We start from the raw sequence: 18,169 nt of genomic DNA on the forward strand, positions 1-18,169 counted from the left end.
AACCCAGCCCTGGCCAAAAAACCACAAAAAAAAAAAAAAAAAAAAGAATACCTCGAGTGAAGTTAATAACGGAAATTAAAGATTCAAAAATATATAAATAGTCACTTTACCTTTAACAGAAGGTAATTAGGAGACATCTCGAATGGCTAAAATAAAGCAATGCAAGTGTGGCAAAGTCTAGCTAGAAAAGCCATTTCAAGGAAAGATTCAGAAAGAGCATCATTCTATGCTCACATCCCAGCTACGTCTGCCGTCTAAAGACGTGGGGTGAAGGTGTGCAAGGAAATCTCAGGAGGCCAGGCCCTGAAGGGGCTTATGTGTGCAAACCCTGTATATTTGGGGTTATATATGTAAACCGTATATATTTATTTGGATGAAGCCTCTATATATAGGTGACATGATTTACTGGAGGAAAGACTGATTTTTATGTTTGCTTAAGAAGAAATCCAGCACAAATTAATATTGTGATGTTAAATTATTCTTTTTACTGCTTTGAGAACGTTTTGCATGAGAAAAAATATTTCAAATACAAGGAAGGCTACCCAAGCTGTGAGAGGAGCAGCATTTAGAGGCATATGGTCTGCCACTCCACAAAAGAAAAGACGTGACAAAATTCTCTTTAGTCACTTATTTGTCCAATTCAGGTATTACAGCAGTCTGCACTTCAGTCTAAGGAGATGTGTCAAAAAAGAGCCAGGAACGTTATGATTTCACTGCCGCTCACTGAGCATAAATCACTCCTATTATTTAATCCTGTGTGTATTGTAATTAAGCAAAGCCTAGAAAACAGTGCTTGGTGTATAGGAAAGTGACTGTACACAGGCAGAGAATTATGTTAAATGTAAAGCAACGTTTTAAATGGGCTGCATTGAACTATGCATCATTTATTTTCAGAACAAATAAATCAATGGGTGAGTAAATCAATGAACCTATCTGAGCCAATACAACTCTTTAATAGAGTGTTAAGCTATGATCTTTCCTTTCAAATGTTTACAATCTAGTAACAATACCAAATAGTAAATGTTGGGGAAATAATAAAGAGGTAATTAATTTGTTATTATATTTAAGGCTGGTTATGCAAACTATTTGATGGTATACAATGGTGTTTTTTTTTTTGAGACAAAATCTCACTCTGTCGCCCTAGGTAGAGTGCTGTGGCATCACAGCTCACAGTAACCTCAAACTCTTGGGCCCAAGCGATCCTCCTGCCTCAGCCTTCCAAGTAGCTGGGACTACCAGCACCTGCCACAACATCTGGCTAATTTTTCTACTTTTAGTAGAGATGGGGTCTCACTCTTGCTCAGGTTGGTCTCAAACTCATTAGCTCAGGGGATCCTCTTGCCTCAGCTTCCCAGGGTGCTGGGGCTATGGGCGTGAGCCACCAGGCCTGGCCAATTGGTGAATGTATAGGAATAAAACTCATGTATTCCTGCTCTGCTGTAGCAATTTTATAATAGGGTAGGGTAATGTTGAGGCTTTTTGTGTATGTTTTTAAAATAATGTGTGAAAAAGAGCTAGAGAAAGAGAGTCTCAGACAAAGAAATGTATGTGAAAAGAATCTATGACTCACTTGGTTTTAGTTTTAATCATTAACAGGGGATTTCAGAAGGGTTGGATTTATTAATTCATCCCTTTATTGAACAGCTGTTTACTGAGCCCTAACTCCAAAGCAGTAGCTGTTTGGGGTCACAGAGACAGAACAGACCAATTCCCTGCCCAGGCAAGCTGACATTCTAAGCCAGGGAACAGAAAATCAACAAACAAGCAGACACTTCTGATGTCAGGAAGGTGTAAGTACCAGGAAAGAAATGAAGCGAAATGAGGAGACTTGGAATGACAACATGAGGGAGAACTATTTTAAACAGGGCAATTAGAGAAATCCTTTCTAAAAAAATAACACTTAGACGGGATCTGAAGGACATGAGGTTGCAAGCTTTGAAGTGTGGTAGGGTTGGAGAGTTAAGGGGAAGGCAGACATAAACACCACACTGTAGGGCAGCGAGCTTGGTGTGTTGGAAATGGAGCAGGAAGGATGAGGGGAGAGCGGCCTGATAGGATGAGGTGGGGGCACCTGTAGGAAGGCCTAACATGTGAGGAAGGCTGGTATGCTCAGAAGAGGCTCAGGGAGACGGGAGAACTTCAGCAGGATCTGGGAGGGCAGAGAGGACAGGCAGGGCTCCATCACAAGGGAAATGCAAGGAGGAAGTGAATAAAAAAAACCTATTAAAATATTAAGGAGATTGGGGTCATAATAGGAACAATGTAGAGACAGTGATGGAAAGAAGTAACTTAGAAATACGCAGACATTAGGCTCAGTGCCTGTAGCTCAGCGGCCTAGGGCGCCAGCCACACAAACCAGAGCTGGCGGGTTCTAATCCAACTCAGGCCCGCCAAACAATGACAACTACAACAACAACAACAAAAAAATAGCCTAGCCGGGCGTTGTGGTGGGCGCCTGTAGTCCCAGCTACTTGGGAGGCTCAGGCAAGAGAATCACTTGAGCCCAAGCGTTTGAGGTTACTATAAGCTGTGACACCACAGCACTCTACTGACAGTGACATAGTGAGACAGTCTCAAAAAAAAAAAAAAAAAAGAAATATACGGACATTAGACAGCAGTTTGACACAGAATACTCTTGGTCATGATAAGAAAGATGATTTGGAAGGATGAAAGCCCTAGATGAGATCATCTTAACCCAGCTATGGGTCCAAAGCACCCACAGGGATGGATCAGCCAGGCAGGTTAACTGACTTAACATGCGCACTTCTAAATCTCACCGGATCCACATCATTAGTTTTTGTTCTGCTCACATCCCAGAGACACCCTCCTGAGGGGCTGTTCCTGGAAGTTGTCTGCACCTCCAGGATTCTTCCTGATGGCGGCTTCACCCACGTCCAGTCCGTGAACCCCTCTCCACTCGGCCGCCTGATGGGAAGAGCGTGGCTTGCACGGTGGAGTGTTTGCCGTGAAGGGAAACAGGTTATTTAATATTCTGATGCAAGTGACGTGGTCGAACCTTCCTAAGAAGGAAAAGACAGACAAAATACGGTCAGAGATAGGACCACATTCCACAGAGTAGGCGGCATGAATAAAATGCAGTAACAGTACATTTTCTTATTTTAATATTTCTATTATGAGAAATACGAAAATTTTGTGATCATTACCAAAATAAAAAGCTTTTGAGTAAACATCATTGGGGCGAAGTATAGCACAATGTTCCGGCTTTTCTTAAAACATGAACTTCTGAGTTGGGTTTCATCTGTTCTGCCTCCTTCCCCTCATCAAGCCCATCAGCGTAGATCACAGCATTTGGATAATGCGACTATTTTTAATCATTTCTTTTCCCCATGTTCCCTAAGCGCATAACGTGTTTTGTCCTCCTTCTAAAATGCAATGTGTGTATACATCTGTGTGATTTTTATTTATTGAAAAACTTTTTTTCTTAGCAATTAGAAGAAAGGAGAACTTCAGTGGGGAAGGTTTTCCTCTTAACTTAAGGCATAGTTTTTAAACATAAAATATTCTCTGCAGATGATATTATAATTTTCAGACTAGAAAGATGTTAAAATCACAGATGGCCTTACAAATTTGACCAGGAGCCTGTAATGACCAACGAAAAACTGGTGATGTTCACTGTGTCCTGAACATAATTCATCTGTGTCCTAGTGGAGGGAGCTGCATGGTAGCGATTTTATATTAAAACGATTATGGTTAACAACAACAAAAACCCCTCACTCTGACATAGAGGATTATCCTTAAACACACGATTCCTTACCCAGCAATTCTTCTAATATCAGAGGCACAACAGAGAATTATTATTACTGTGTTCAGGAATACCAGTAATTAAACCTCCTTCAGTTGGACACCTCTTGGTTTGACCTCAGCCTGAAACAATTCTTTTGTCCTAATTCATTCTCTTTAATTCTCTTTCTCTCTATGTCCCTCCTTCCTGCACTTGCAATTTGGATCCTGTCATCATTAATTTCAAGATTAATGACAATCTTCACCTACAGGACAGTGTTTTTTTTTTTTTTTGTTTGTTTGTTTGTTTTTGTGTTTTTCTTTTGCAGTTTTATTTTAGCCAGGGCCAGGCTTGAACCCACCACCCCTGGTATATGGGGCTGGTGCCCTACTCCGTGAGCCACAGGGGCTGCCCTACAGTTTTAATGATCTTTAAATTGTCTGTATTTTGTGATGGTTTACAATCTATATAATGCGTTAGTAAAGAGTTAGGAGTACATGATTTATAAATAAGTATTCATGTTTTGGGATATTTGTCCAAAACTGTTTTAATGACAGGGTGTTATTAAAAACTTCAGGGACTTGGCTCGGCACCTGCAGCTCAAGCAGCTAAGGTGCCAGCCACATACAGCAGAGCTGGCAGGTTCGAATCCGGCCTGGGCATGTTTGGGCTTTCGTCTAGGGGTTTATAAACTTTATACACTGCTTTTCTTACCCTGTGTGTGGGGGGGAAGTTTATAAATTCAACAAAATTCAACCAAGAGGAAACATAAAGGAAAAGGTGTTATTCCAGAGACTGGCTAGAGGCAGAAGTAGGAAAACTCCTTACAGATTTTTTGAGTTGCGATTGTCAAGGATCTGTGGGCAGAGCTGCCCTGAGGGAGACTGGACAAGGAAAGCGTTTACGGAAGAAAATGATATGGAAATATTCTTCTGATGAGAGTTTAGATGCTTGAAGAAGAGAAAGACAGAGAATGGACTTCAACAAGGAAAGAAAGCCAGGAAGATGGACTCCATAAAATAGTGAGATGAAAAATCGATTTTCTGTGCTAGCTCATCTCATAAAACTTTACACATATGCATAAAACTTTAGGGAGTCAAATATCAATTTTTACTTATTCTGGGATTAGCTATTCCTAACGTCCATAGGTGACAACAGAGGGAGAATGATGTTGTCAGCTAGGACTTAAGACGGTGCAGGAAAGAAAACAGGAGCAGACATGCGGTCAGTGAAGTGGGGGCCTCTGGAAAACTCAGCAAGAAAATGCACCAGGTCAGGAGACAGGCAGCAGAAACCGGGCCTCCCAGAATTTTCAGCATACTTGGAAATGTTGTGAATATACCACTGAAAATGATTAAGTCAAAGAAATAATTGCTGTTACTGTTTTCAGAATAAGGGCAAAGGATAATGGAAATAATTTTTATTTTACTAATTTATGGTAATATAAATAATACCCTTAAATTCCTCCTCTTTCTTTCTCTATCTTTCTTCCCCTGCTCACTGTGTAAGTATGTGTGTGCACATGAGCTCACATACAATTTTTCTTCTCTATAATTTTTTTTACTTATATTTTTCTACTGTTATATACATTTAAAAGGTTAGTTGTATAAGATGCAAATGTAAAAGGTAGACAAATCAAAATGGTCTCATGAACCATTCATTTGCACATACCTATATGTGTTAGTTCATCTTTATCAATTTGCTTACAATTTTAAAATTGTAATTGTTGAAGGTAAAACTAGCTACATGTTCAAAGAACTTGACGACATCATGAAACTATCTTGTAAAAGATGCTCCAAACTAACATATCACCAATGAGAGATGTGAGTCCATGAGGTTATCATTGCTAACGTTTGTCTAGAAGCCTGTTCCAGCCACAACCAACAATGGTATCAAAAGCCTGGTTACATATCTGTGGGTGCCACCTTTTTACTTAGGCTGTTGAGAAAATTTATCAGTTTTCCTCTTAGTAAACTGTAGCTACTTGTTAGAATGTATGTTCCTGTACGAGTCAGTTATATTTTTCATGTATATACCCTCAGTTTAATAAACAGCACTCTTCAATGGGAAACAATAAAGCTTGTATTTCACAGATTAGCAAATACTTCTGGGGTCCAGGATTTGGGTTAGAAGAAGTGGCATTTTTACACTTCACAACAGCATCATGTCAATTTTTTGACCCTTGTGTGTACACTCTTCCCATTTCCTCAACTCCAAGAGTCCTTGTGATTTTATTTGTCCACATCTTCATCTGATGTCAGTTGTCCAAGATGCCGGATGCAAATAACCTCCAAACAACTCTCTGGCAGGTCCATTTGGCTTATCATAACTGACAGTAGAGTTGGCCTGAAACTATCTTGTGGCACCTGTAATCCTAGCACGATGACATAAGAATTACAGACACCACCATCAAACACCACTGTGTTCTTTGGATCACTGATTTATCTGAACATCTTATTCCTTCTTCTCTGCTATAGAACTTCCAATTAACAATCACAGACACTGTGGAGACTCTACCCTCAATATTGATTAACAGAAAAAAATAGAGGTGGTGGGCTCAAGCCCAGCCCTGGACAAAAACGGCAACAAAACAAAACGAAAACCCAGTTTCATTTCACCCTCTGGGATAGGTCCTGAATTCCTTTTTTTTTTTTTAATTATAAAGTATCTTATTAACAAAAACTTCGAGAAGCATGGTGTATTTTAAAAGTTAATGAGATGCGTTCACAAAGCACAGTATGTGTTAGGTCCTGAATTCTTTCTTGAGCTTCAAATTATTCCCACCATTGGAGGTTACTTCCCATGTCATTAGGAATTCAGGAAAAAATGTTTAAGAAACCAAATAACCCTGAAAAAAAGTTAAAATATTTTACGTTTGTTAAATTAAAATGCCACATGTGAAATAATGGAAATGTTACAATATTGTCTTAGTTGTGACTTCAAGAGCTATTGATCAGCTAACTGCAGTAGCGCCTTGGTAAGTTGGACAGTTGACCATCGGGGACTGTAACACGCTGGTAGACACACAGAGGTGGTCAACTGGAGGAACTAAGCCTCATGTGTGAACAGTACAAGTGGTCATGTCTGGTCTATGAAAATTAGGTCAACTTAAGAGGTGGTTAACTATGAAGGTTCTACCGTACATCAGTTAATACTGACCTTTGAGATCCAAATAATCAACATTACCTTATATAGACATCTGCTCTCATCATCAAATTTCGTTCATTAAGACATCTTACAATTTCACTGGAGTATCTTATATAATTTCTCATTTGAAATCTATCGTGGGTTAAAATTTTGCCTTACTTGTGTGTGTGTGTGTGTGTGTGTTTACCCAGTTCCCCAAAGAGAAAATGTAGCTAATTGACAAAAGCATTTACAATAAGTACATACAAAATTTCTAAGATTATATGCTATTTTAGGGGAACAAGTCTATTATGGAGCTTAATTTAGTATTTTTTATTTTTGGGGGCCGGGGTTGGGTTTGAACCCACCACCTCCTGAATATGGGGCCAGTGCCCTATTCCTTTGAACCACAGGCACCACCCTCATTTATTTATTTATTTTGTAAGATTATTGCTTATGGGGAGGCCCCTGTGGCTCAAAGGAGTAGGGCGCTGGCCCCACATGCCAGAGGTGGCAGGTTCAAACCCAAACCTGGTCAAACACTGCAAAAAAAAAAAAGATTATTGTTTATGTTTCCAGACTCATGGGCCATCTGTTTGTGCCAAGATTATCTGACCATATACTTCAATCTTGTTATTTTCTTGATTTGGTCCTTTGCCTCCACCATTGTACACAAACCATGTACATGAAATAGTCTTTTTCACCAAGTAATGTTTGTTTATGAGTCTTAGCTTCATTTTTGCTCCTGTTAATTTATCTGGCCTGTACTATATTCTTTGTTTAATTGCTTTTGGATTCAAATACACCTAAAAATTTAAGTGTTTGTACCTATGGACTTCCCCCACTCATGCACAATTTTTGGGTGGTCCACTTCTGACCAACTTGGTTATCAAATTTATTCTTTTTTTCTGTTATATGAGAATTTTCTTGAATGGAGTTTGTACCCTGGGTTAAAGTTCCCTGGTCTTCCCAACTGTGAGACTACTGAGGTCACCTATTTCTGGTCATTAACTTGGGGGTTATAATTACAACATTATCCAGGTTGAAGTGTTAGTATTAAGTAAAATAGTTAATGTAAAAAAAAATCACAAAATGCTTCACACAGGCATGTGTGAATGCCTCTTCAGTAAAAATTAGAAAGTTTTTCTATGAAGATTGCTTTTGTTGTTCTACTTTGAATCTAGAGAAGATATATTTAGGGTTATTAAAACACTGAATTTAATTATAATGTTAACACTTTTTATAAAGGTAGTAAATGTTCAAGGTGCCTTATCAAGGCTACTCTGAGCATCCTTCCTTCTTGGAAGCTTAACAGTACAGCCACATACAAGCCAAGATCTCCCGGATACTAGTTACCTTCATCTTTTGAAGCTGCAGCAGCCGTGTCCCTACATGAGAAACACAAACAGCCAAGTCAGTACTGATGCTGGAACCTTTTGTTGTGCAAAGCAGTAAGTATGGAAAAAATCCAGTTTTATGTAGCATCGTGGTTCAGTGTAAGTGTGGTAAGGTTATTAACAGGCCAAGAAATCAACATGTGAGGAAATGTCAGTTCTACTTTGAGACTGACATCCAGCCCAACCACCATCACTGCCATCTCTGATTAACCCTCCCCACACCAAAAACAACTTTCATTGCTATCACTGGGGCTTTATTTATAACTGTGCATTCTTTTACAGATAGTTAATAACATTGCCAAACAACTAAGACAAAAATGGCTGCTATTTAAGGCAGGAAATAAAAAAAAAATTGCGTTCTGAATTCTCAATCACTTAGTAAGTTAGGCTTGGAAGATTTCACTACTCTGACCACAGTGAACAGTGTTCCAGGCTTTCTTTAATATATTTGGTTTAAAGTCTCTCTGTCCCTATATCTGTGGATAATTAGATCACCTTTCCAGTTTTGGATTCAGAAAATACTGGCATTGTGTTGATTTACTTAAGTCACAAGCTACATGTGCTTTGAGGAATAGAATCAAGTCACTTTTTGGGAAAAGGTGACTCTCCTTGGACTCTGAGAAAGATTTAGACCAGAGCAATGTGTATGCGGGGTGGGTGGGGGCTGGGGGATTTTAATATTTGGGGGGTTGGGCAGGGGGCTGGGGATTTTAATATTTTTGTGTATGGGATTTCTGCAGAACAAAGGAACAGGGATAAAAATGAGGGCAGCATGAGGCAATTTAGAGCAACATTGAATTTAAAACTTTAGTGTGAAATAAAACAGAAAATTTGTTTAAACACTTTGCAGTAGAAGGCTATAAATTCCAGGCTAAAGAAATTAAGTTATTTGTAGTCCATAGTCAATAACTGGAGACAGATAAGCCGGGTACTAAGGCAGAAATCCAGACTGTGAAGGGGAAGGGAGCTGGAAAATCATCTTCTCCAAATCCTACATTTTACTGATTAAAATACGAGGCCTACAGATGATGTGAAGGAACTAGGACAAGCCCTGTTAAAGGTTTAAGTCTCTCCTGAGCTGTATTATGTATTCTTAAGCTCCAGGTATCTTAGCTGATACTGTGTTTAAACATTTTTAAGTAGAGCAACTACGAATGGGGGGGGGGGAAGCTTACACTTTGAAGCTTGGTCTTAAATGGAAACATAAATTTTAACTTTCCATCTCATTGTAAAGCTTTTTGCCAAACCGAAAGACTGATTCCCTTCCATTCCCCTAAATTTGCTTCATCCATTTGGAACATTTTATAATGAAGGCTGCAGCTTCCAGACTTCTGGTGCCAAAACATCAGGGGGTGGGGGGAAATCAAAGATGAGCTTTCACTTCTTTACAAGATCACACCACTGTTCCTTCATCTTCCTTGCAGATATTTAAACAACAACAAAATAAAGTCATCAGCCAAAGATTGTGAAAAATTTATTCTGAAGACAAATAGGGCTCCAGTTACGTCAAAACCGGGAGCTGACTCACCTGTGCCAGGTGTGACTAGAGACCTAAACGGGGTGCCTTTGTTTCAAAATCACACTTTTTCGTACGTGTTTTTTTGTAGTCTTTTTTTTTTTGTAATTGATGACAGTCAAGTACAATCGCCTTTCACATATCTCTTAATTTTAAAGAAGGAAGGAGTAAACAGGGGGGAAAGATTAAAGGGAGGAAAACAGGACAGAGGCAAAGAATAGAAAGTTAATCCTTACTCTGTTTTTTAGGACACGATCCTGTAAAATAATTAATGTTTAGAGCCTTGAAATGACTTGCCTTGTGGTCATCGTGTGTCTGCAAACAGCACGATTTCTAAAAAAGGAAATTATCAATGAAATAAATGAATTAAATTATCGCCTCTTCAACCGCCTGACGCGTCTCCATCTCCACAGCCAAATTCTTTGGCTTCCGAAATCAGGGCTAGCGCCCCGGTATTGAGGAATCCTCCAGCGTCGGAGGGAAAGTGGAGCGATGTCCCCATTCCAGGCACCCGAGCTGGAGAACCGAACGGGTAAGGGGCGGAGACCAAACGGGTTTTTCAGAGACTGGCCCCGGACGCGCAGACCCGCGGACACCGGTGCCACCAGCGGGGAGGGCGGCGCGCTAGGGGCCGAGGTGGGTGCCAGGGTCCCAGAGCTCTGCTGACCAGGGCTGGACCCGCCTCGGTCCCCCGGGACCCGCGTCCTCGCCAGCGCGTCTGGAGGCCCCTTCGCCCTCATCGTCCCGGGAGGAGGACGCGCCCCTCCCGGGGACCGCGGGCGACACTCCGCCTCCCCACTGCGCGCTGCGCTCCCTCCCGCGGCTGCCGGGCGGCGGGGACTGGGGGTGCGGCGGGGGCGGGGCGCGGGGCGGGGACGCGGCTTGGACGCGGCGGCGGCGGCGGTGGCGGCGCAGTTGCGACCTCGCCCGCCCAGCCGCGCGCGCCGCCGCCTCCCCGGCCCCGCGACACCGAGCCGGCCCCGCGCCCCGCGCCCGCGTCCCCGGCCGCCCCTCGCTGGGCCGCGCGCTCTCTGCGTCCTCCGCGCCACGTTCCCTCAACTCCGCGCCCTGCGTCCTCGGACACCCCGCTCTCCTCCCCTTTTTGATGGGGATTTCGTCTCAGGATGACTGGTCTTCCTTACCTGCGTCCACGCCAGCGCTGAAAACGGAGCGAATCTTTACCTTCCGCCAGCGGCATTTACACCGTCTCCAGCCTTAGGAAGTCTCCGGGGCTTTAAGTCTTCAGAGGGGCCGGACGCGAGACCCTCCGGACACGGCGAGCCCGCGGTGCCACTAACTCCGCGCACCTGCCCTGGCGGCCGGGACCAGCGTTCCGGGGAGGGCGACGCAGCCAGCAGCAAACTTCGGCTGCCTCAGCGGATCCCGGGTTCCCGATTTGCAGGACCCGTGTGCCAGAAGGCGTGGGACCCCACGGGGGACGACGAGGAGCCCACAGTCTTCCCTGCCCTCCCCGCGAGGCCAGCCGGAGCCGCGGACCGAGCCGCGCGGGACGCAGCGGCAGAGGCGGCTCGAGGAAGATGCGGGGCTCGGGGCCCCGGGGTGCGGGACGGCGGCGGCCCCCGGGGGGCGGCAGCGAGGGCGACACCCCCAGCACCCCCGCGTCCCTGGCCAGCTGCCACTGCGCCCACCGCAGGGCCCCGCTCTGGACGTGCCTTCTCCTCTGCGCCGCGCTCCGGACTCTCCTGGCCAGCCCCAGCAACGAAGGTAGGGATTTGGGGAATGGGGGTGGGGGGCGCGGAGACCCGGGCGCTGGGGCGAGGCGGGGCCTGGGAGCGCGGTCTGGAGCCGCTGCCCTGGACTGGACTCTCTCCTCCTCTGGAATCAGCCTTGTGGCCGCTCGCGCCGTCCTCTCCGCTCCGGCTCTGCTGGCCCCGGGGCATTGTTTGACATTAGCTGCGCGAGGGACGTGGGAGTGGACTGAGGCCGGCTGCGGGGCTGGGGAGTTGCAGAGCCGCGGGGAGAGGGGCTCCGACCCGCGCCGGGGGGCTGGGTGCGGCCGGCTCTCACTTCAGGCGCGTGAGGAAGTGGCAATTGAGATCGAAGGAGTGGAAACCGTTGCAAGCTGGCGCAGAGGATCTGGAGAGAGCCGTGGGGCTTTTAGAAACCGTTATCTGAGGCCGGTGATGGGAAACGTTGTGGGGGTGGCTGGAGGCTTTCATTTTGGGGGCAGCGCCTGCTGGGAGCTGTTATTCAGGGCATCACCAACTGCAGTTCTGGGGTGGGTGGGAAGACATTCTGTTTCCCGTGGGAGGGGGGTGGCTAAGGTCAGAAGGCGCCCCACACTGACGGGTGCCCTTCTTTTTGGGGAGTTCATTGTCACACTCAGGCTGAGGGGTAAGGACCGAGGTGGGGACTGCGGGAGGAGGGGCGGGGGAGTGGCGCTGCCGGGAAGTTGCTGCTCGAACCAGCCGGGCTCCCACCAGATGCTGGAGGAACCAGCTCCCCTCGCTACCCCCAGTCAGTGGGCTCCGGACTCAGGGGACTGTACCCGCCCCTTTGGGGGAGCGGGGCCGGCGCGGGAGCAGCTCTGGAGCCTCTGTCCGCGCCCGGCCGGTGCTCGGCCCTCCGCCGCCGGTCCCTGGGCCCTGAGTCCTCGGCCCGCTCTGTTCCAGCCGCGCTCACTCCTCTCCCGCCCGCGGACAGCGCTGGGATCTCGGCTCTAGGGCGCATTCGCCGCGGGAGAGGAGAGTAGCAGCATTTCAGATTCCAATCGGGGCTAGTGGGAGCTGTCAGCTCCCCACGAAAACCTGAACCCCGTGGCTGCAACGCGTGAGGCACAGAACCTTAAAGAAATTCCTTCGCCTCCTGTGGCGCGAGGCTCTGGCCCGGAGCGAGGAGGCGGCGGCGCTGGGGTCCGGGGTCCTGTGACTTGCGCGGGCTCAGCCTGGCTGGAGGCCACGGCGCTGGCGGGTGTCCCGGGCGGCCGGCTCGGAGGACCCCGCGGAAGCGGCCACTGGGCGATCCCTCCATCCCGGGAACTTCCTCTCTCTGTAACCCCTGACTCTAATGAAAGGGTTTCGCGTCTCCATCCATCTGTCTGAAGATACGTATATATGTGATTGTCCAAGGCTGAGCCAAGCAATTTGCATTTCCCTTTTCCAGTAAAGTTGCAAAATGTTTTCTGGAGTAGTAGGCCTTTCATTAACCTTTTACGCTAAATTTATTCTGTTAGAAGCCTGGGGGATGATAGCGAGGGTAGAGGTCCTTTTATTAACTCTCTGATTCCCCCGAAAGGGGCGTCCTGGTTTCAAATGTAAGGGGGTCTCACCCTGTATCACCCATCATTTCCTGTTTCCCTTACATAAATCTCTTTTTCTCCAGGGGTAATGGGGCCGGAGGACTTAGAGACGAAAGGGAGTCGCCCTTGGTGGGAAATGGGAAGAGGTGACTTCTGGGGTGGGCGACGTTAAGCGGGAACCAGGGCCAAGACTGAGGAAGGAAGAAGAGGCCGGAGGACATAGCGCGGGGGTCCCCTGAGGTGTCCAGAGCAGACTTGGGGTCTCCGGGAGCAGCCTGGCTCTGCTGCAGATTTAAGGCCCCAGCTTGTCCTCTTACTCACCTGGTCTTCTCCCCGCCAAACTTGGGGTGTAGTAAGATGGGGGTTGGAGGGGAGCTGACCAAAAATGAGTCCCTGAATAAGAGCGTGCGTGCTGTACGACGCATTCTGTCACATGTAATTAGAAATAAAATCTTCCTAACATCGATGGCATTATCCCATCATTGTGTCTCTGCTCAGCTCCTTTTCCCATATTTTTCACTTGGTGTTATCCCCAACCTTTATTTCTGTTTTTCTCTGAAATTTTCATTCTTTTTTTCTGTTTCTCCATGGGATTGCTATAAATCGAACAGCAAAATATATATGTCTAGCAGCAGCTTATTTTAAAATATTTATTTAGGGATTAAGATTAGAATGTCAGCTTTTGTTTATTTACTGTTTTTTTTTTTTTTTTTTTTCTGGAGAGATGTTGGAAGGTCAGGAACAGATGTGAGGTAGATGCTGAATTAATTCATAACTTGCTGTCAAATATAATTTGCTTTCTGCAAATTATATATGCTTAGTGGTTTCCCAAACTGTACGATGCACATACATTAAATATGTGTAGAACATGAATACTCTCAGGACATGGGTGGGGTATGTGTGGAGGCAGACAAATAATCATGGGGGGACTTCCATAGTTGGTATTCTAGATATTTTTAAATTTAACTTTGTGCAGAAAAAACAAACCTATATCTAGCATCTCAAATAAATGTGAAATTTATTTATTCCAAATGTTAGAATATATTGAATATTATATAAAAGGACCTAATAAAAGAAAAACTTAATCTCTAGCCTGAATTGTAAGTGATTTATAAGATACACATGTCTTTAGTTTATTATTTTTTTAGTTTATTAGGCATAAGCTGCATGTGGAAGAAATCGTTGATCTACAGTGTAATACACAAAACTTTTCTTACAAAAGAATTCAGGAGAATATCTAGCCACCGCCATCTCATTGATCCCAGAGGCCAAACGTTAGCAAGTGTTTCAACAAGTGGAAACTTTAATACATTTAATGAGTGAGGAGTGCATGTCCACTGTTAGGAATTTTGGAGGTGGCCCTGAACTTATCCAGTAACTGCCACTTTTTGCTGTCTGGAGATATATTTGTAAACAAGCATTATTTGACAAGTGCTTTTCACAGCAGGGATTCTTGGCCAATTACTGCTGAACAGCTCTGCATTGAAAATGATTCACCCGCAGTGAATCAAGCTTAATTCATTGAGACTACAGTCAGTAATGTCCTGGTAAAGAGCTTCTGATAATTGTCAGCACTCTGTGTTTGAAAAACTGAAAGAAAAAGAAAGGAAGAAAAAGAAAAGAAAAGTCCTGTTGTTCCTCATGTTCTTTATGTTTGAGAAAGTGAGATGGAAAGGCAGAGGAGAAAAAACACACAAGAGAAAAAAAAAACACGAGAGAAAAAAGCAGAATTGCCTAAAAAAAAATTCATAAAATTGTAGGTCTTTCACTGGACAGGAAGAAGAGGGAAAGAAGTTTGTTTTAGGGCTTTTCTTGGTTTATAATAGGACCAGGCCCATAAAACACATTGGAGGACATAAGGGATTTGTAAAACTAAATGACTTTATTTTGTGGCCTTGTCTCCTGTTGTAATTCATTTCCTTTTAGATAAGTCAGCAGGAACCCACAGAAAAAGGACAGTAAAGTCACTTCCTCACCAGGACGCTACAGAGCAAGAAAAGAGAGCCATTGCTCCTATTTAAATCCCAGATCCTGGGCAGGGCAGGAGGACAGGAAGTGTTTGGCTTTTTGCTCAATAAACCATGAAAAGGAGGGTACAGGGTCTTGACCTGTTAAGCTTTTGTGAGGTAGACAAAGATCTTGGGTGTCAGTATGACACATAAGATTTTATGTACTTCTGTAAGACGGAGAGGAGGGTGGGCGATTACTTCCTGCATTTACAGTGGGGAGTTCTCTTTGATTGGAAATATTCTGGTCATATCATCATCTGGAAATACTGTTAACCCTTTATTCAAGTCCACATAGGATACAATTGGGCAAAGGGCTTCCTTTTTATACTGAGAAAAGCATTAATTACCATTACCTACATTATTATTTTGCTCTGCAAAATGTGACCATTTAAAGTAAGCGGGTTTTGTAAGTTTACACAGAATGTCAAGATGAAGCAATATAGCTATTTATACACAAACGTTCCCGAAGTATTAAATATGTTGTTCAGTGTTGGTTGTTGCCGTTGGGAAAATGACTGTGCTTTAGTTATTTCCAGGACACTTTTGTTGAGTGACCCCACCACTTGCCTCTCCTTTGTTTGGAGTGCTTTTTTATTTATTTTCCTGAATGGCCAATTTATTGCTCTTTCTTTTGGAAGAAACTTTTCTACTTTTGACTGTAAAATTAGAGTATAATGTATATGATTATATTAACCAATTATAGCTATTTTTCCTTTTATACGTCAAATTAAATGTTCTTTATAAAAAAAATTGTAGTATTCATATTTTGAAGAAATAAACACCGTAAAAAATGTCGACAGCATCTTATACATTTTTCCATTTAAGTTAGCAGATAGAGTCCCGGTACCTAATGATCCGAAAATTGCTACATTTTTAATAAATCTGAAATGGTTTTGCAGTGGTTTTCATAAAACATCTAAATTAATCGACATTTTAAACATCTAGCTTTGCTTACTAATTATTAAAAGGTGATTTTAAAAGGTGTCTTTTTATTTTTCTTTTAAGAAAGTGTGGATTGTGATTATGAAAGCAGTTGGGAGCTGGAAATGTAAATTGTTACCTTGCAGTCTTGGAGTGGCTCTTATTCTAGTTTCTTCTGGTCTCTATAGCTCAGGGAACCTGTGCACTACTGAGTAAATACCTATTTAGTCCTTTTCTCAAAATTTATGTGATCAGTAGGATAAACAGGGATTTTTTTCAAAAGGGGTACATCCAGTTCATTGTACACATAGACAAACCTAATGGGGTAGTTATTCAACTTCAAAAATTGGTACCCCTGTGTTTCTATGGGTGTATGTAAAAGTAGATAGAAAACAAAATGAGTTGAGGACAGGAACTGTGGAGCCTGTGGCTCAGGGAGTAGAGTGCCTGCCCCATGTATCAGAGGTGGTAGGTTCAGCCCCAGCCAAAAACTGCAAAAAAATGAAAATATAATAATTTTTAAAAAGCAAAATGAGTTGTAAAGACTTTATAAGCACATTCTGAAATGGTTCATAGTGTTTAGAAATAATCCTAAAGTAATTATTAATAGTAGACATTGTTCAGATAATCAACAAAATCTGTCTATTCAGTGAGGTGCACTTGATACAGGAAAATGATAACAAGAGTTTTTCGATGTACTAATAACAATGTTTAAAGTACTGTATAGACATTGGGTAAATGGAAGATTTGACAGTTACTCTGAAAATCTTGTCTGAAACCATTGGTTCCATTTAAAATACTCATTTCAAAATACATATGCTCCATTTTGAAGTATTTGATTTTGAGCATCTGAAACAATTAGCATGAATATTTAGAAGGGCCACCCTTTATGTTTACCTTTAGTTTCTGACTTTTCAGACATTTATTTATTTAGCATTAATTAAATAGATTTTAAAAATGTTTGAACAAAGCTGCGATGTAAGAATTTTAAATATATATTTTGAACAATATATTATTTTTGATGATCAATTTGTTAACGTATGCGAGATGTTCTTGCAGTGAAGAATTTCACATACGTTGGTAGGGTCACTGATTGTAAGTTGTCTTGTGAAATAGCTATTTGCAGGTCAAGTTACAAATAGTGACAGAGGTATTCTTGAGTATTAAAACTGGATTGGAATTTGCAACTTTCTTTGGACACAGTAGATTTCACGTATAGAGCAATGATTCATGGCTATTGTTATCACATAAAATATGATGTCAGTAATTTAAAATTTATATTATAACAATAGAAAACATTGAATTGAATAGTTTAAACATATTTCTTAAAGAGTATCCAAAGAAGTAGAGACGTTAAAATTTTCATCTGAGTTCTTTCCTTACCATCTTAACAAATACTTACCTGATATAATCTGTTAGTGGAAAGCAAAATGAATAAGAAAAAAAATAAGAAAATCTGCTGTATAATACATAAGAATTTGAATTATGTCTGGTGAAATGTATGGCAATTGAAGGTCTTGATCTTTTTCTTTTCTTAAGAGCTCAAATTTGTATCTAACCTCCCCAGTGAGAATCCAGATGTTACAGTCATAAAATAAAATTGCAATTTAGAAGTGCCACACTTAGAGTTTTCCAAAACTTCATGGTTCAGTATGATGACATTTATTAACTGCCTCTTTAAGGTTAGTATAATGTTTTATTTTTTTTTATTATTTTTAGTGGTTTAAAGAAAACATAAGGAGTTATTTCTACTATGATTTTGTTTCATGCCCTTAATTTTTTCCTTCTGTTTCTCTGTAAGATCCTCTGTTTTGTTGAGTCATGCCAAACACTTGTGGTGTTAGATACCCCACAGATTAAATAATTGGGATTAAAGTGTGTGTGATAATTCTAATTAGGTTTCAGTTTCTGGACTATTGCCCAGACCAACTTATCCATCCATCAAGCGTCTCCTAAGTTCTAAATAAACTTAGCTCATAACTCCGTTAAATAAAACAAGTAATTCCAGTAAAAAAAAATTAAATAAAATAAAAGAGCCAAAACTTGACATTCATGCTGAGGGTTGAATATTTTGCATATGCTTTGTAAGAAAATGTTCATCCTTGGAAACATGTTTCAGGCTAAGTATTGGAAGATTTAGAGAAAATACAGTCTGTTCTTTTGCTGAGAGATGTGTAATTCTTTTTTCTCTTGCAATCC

General features: G+C 42.6%; 1 protein-coding gene across 6 annotated transcripts in view; it reads left to right on the plus strand.

Moving 5' to 3' along the window:
- Positions 1–11,039: 11,039 nt before the first annotated feature.
- EPHA5 (EPH receptor A5) overlaps positions 11,040–18,169 on the plus strand; it is a 306,886-nt gene continuing 299,756 nt past the window's right edge. For 4 of the 6 annotated variants that reach the window (XM_053607674.1, XM_053607675.1, XM_053607678.1 and 1 more), the window contains exon 1: positions 11,195–11,506. In XM_053607674.1, coding sequence (XP_053463649.1) covers positions 11,320–11,506 — 187 coding nt within the window. In that variant the 5' untranslated portion in view covers positions 11,195–11,319. Of the gene's footprint in view, positions 11,507–18,169 lie in introns of all 6 variants that reach the window. The other 2 variants (XM_053607676.1, XM_053607677.1) reach the window with 1 other exon arrangement.

Source organism: Nycticebus coucang, chromosome 10 (assembly GCF_027406575.1).
Source record: "Nycticebus coucang isolate mNycCou1 chromosome 10, mNycCou1.pri, whole genome shotgun sequence".
Classification (NCBI taxonomy): Eukaryota; Metazoa; Chordata; class Mammalia; order Primates; family Lorisidae; genus Nycticebus; species Nycticebus coucang.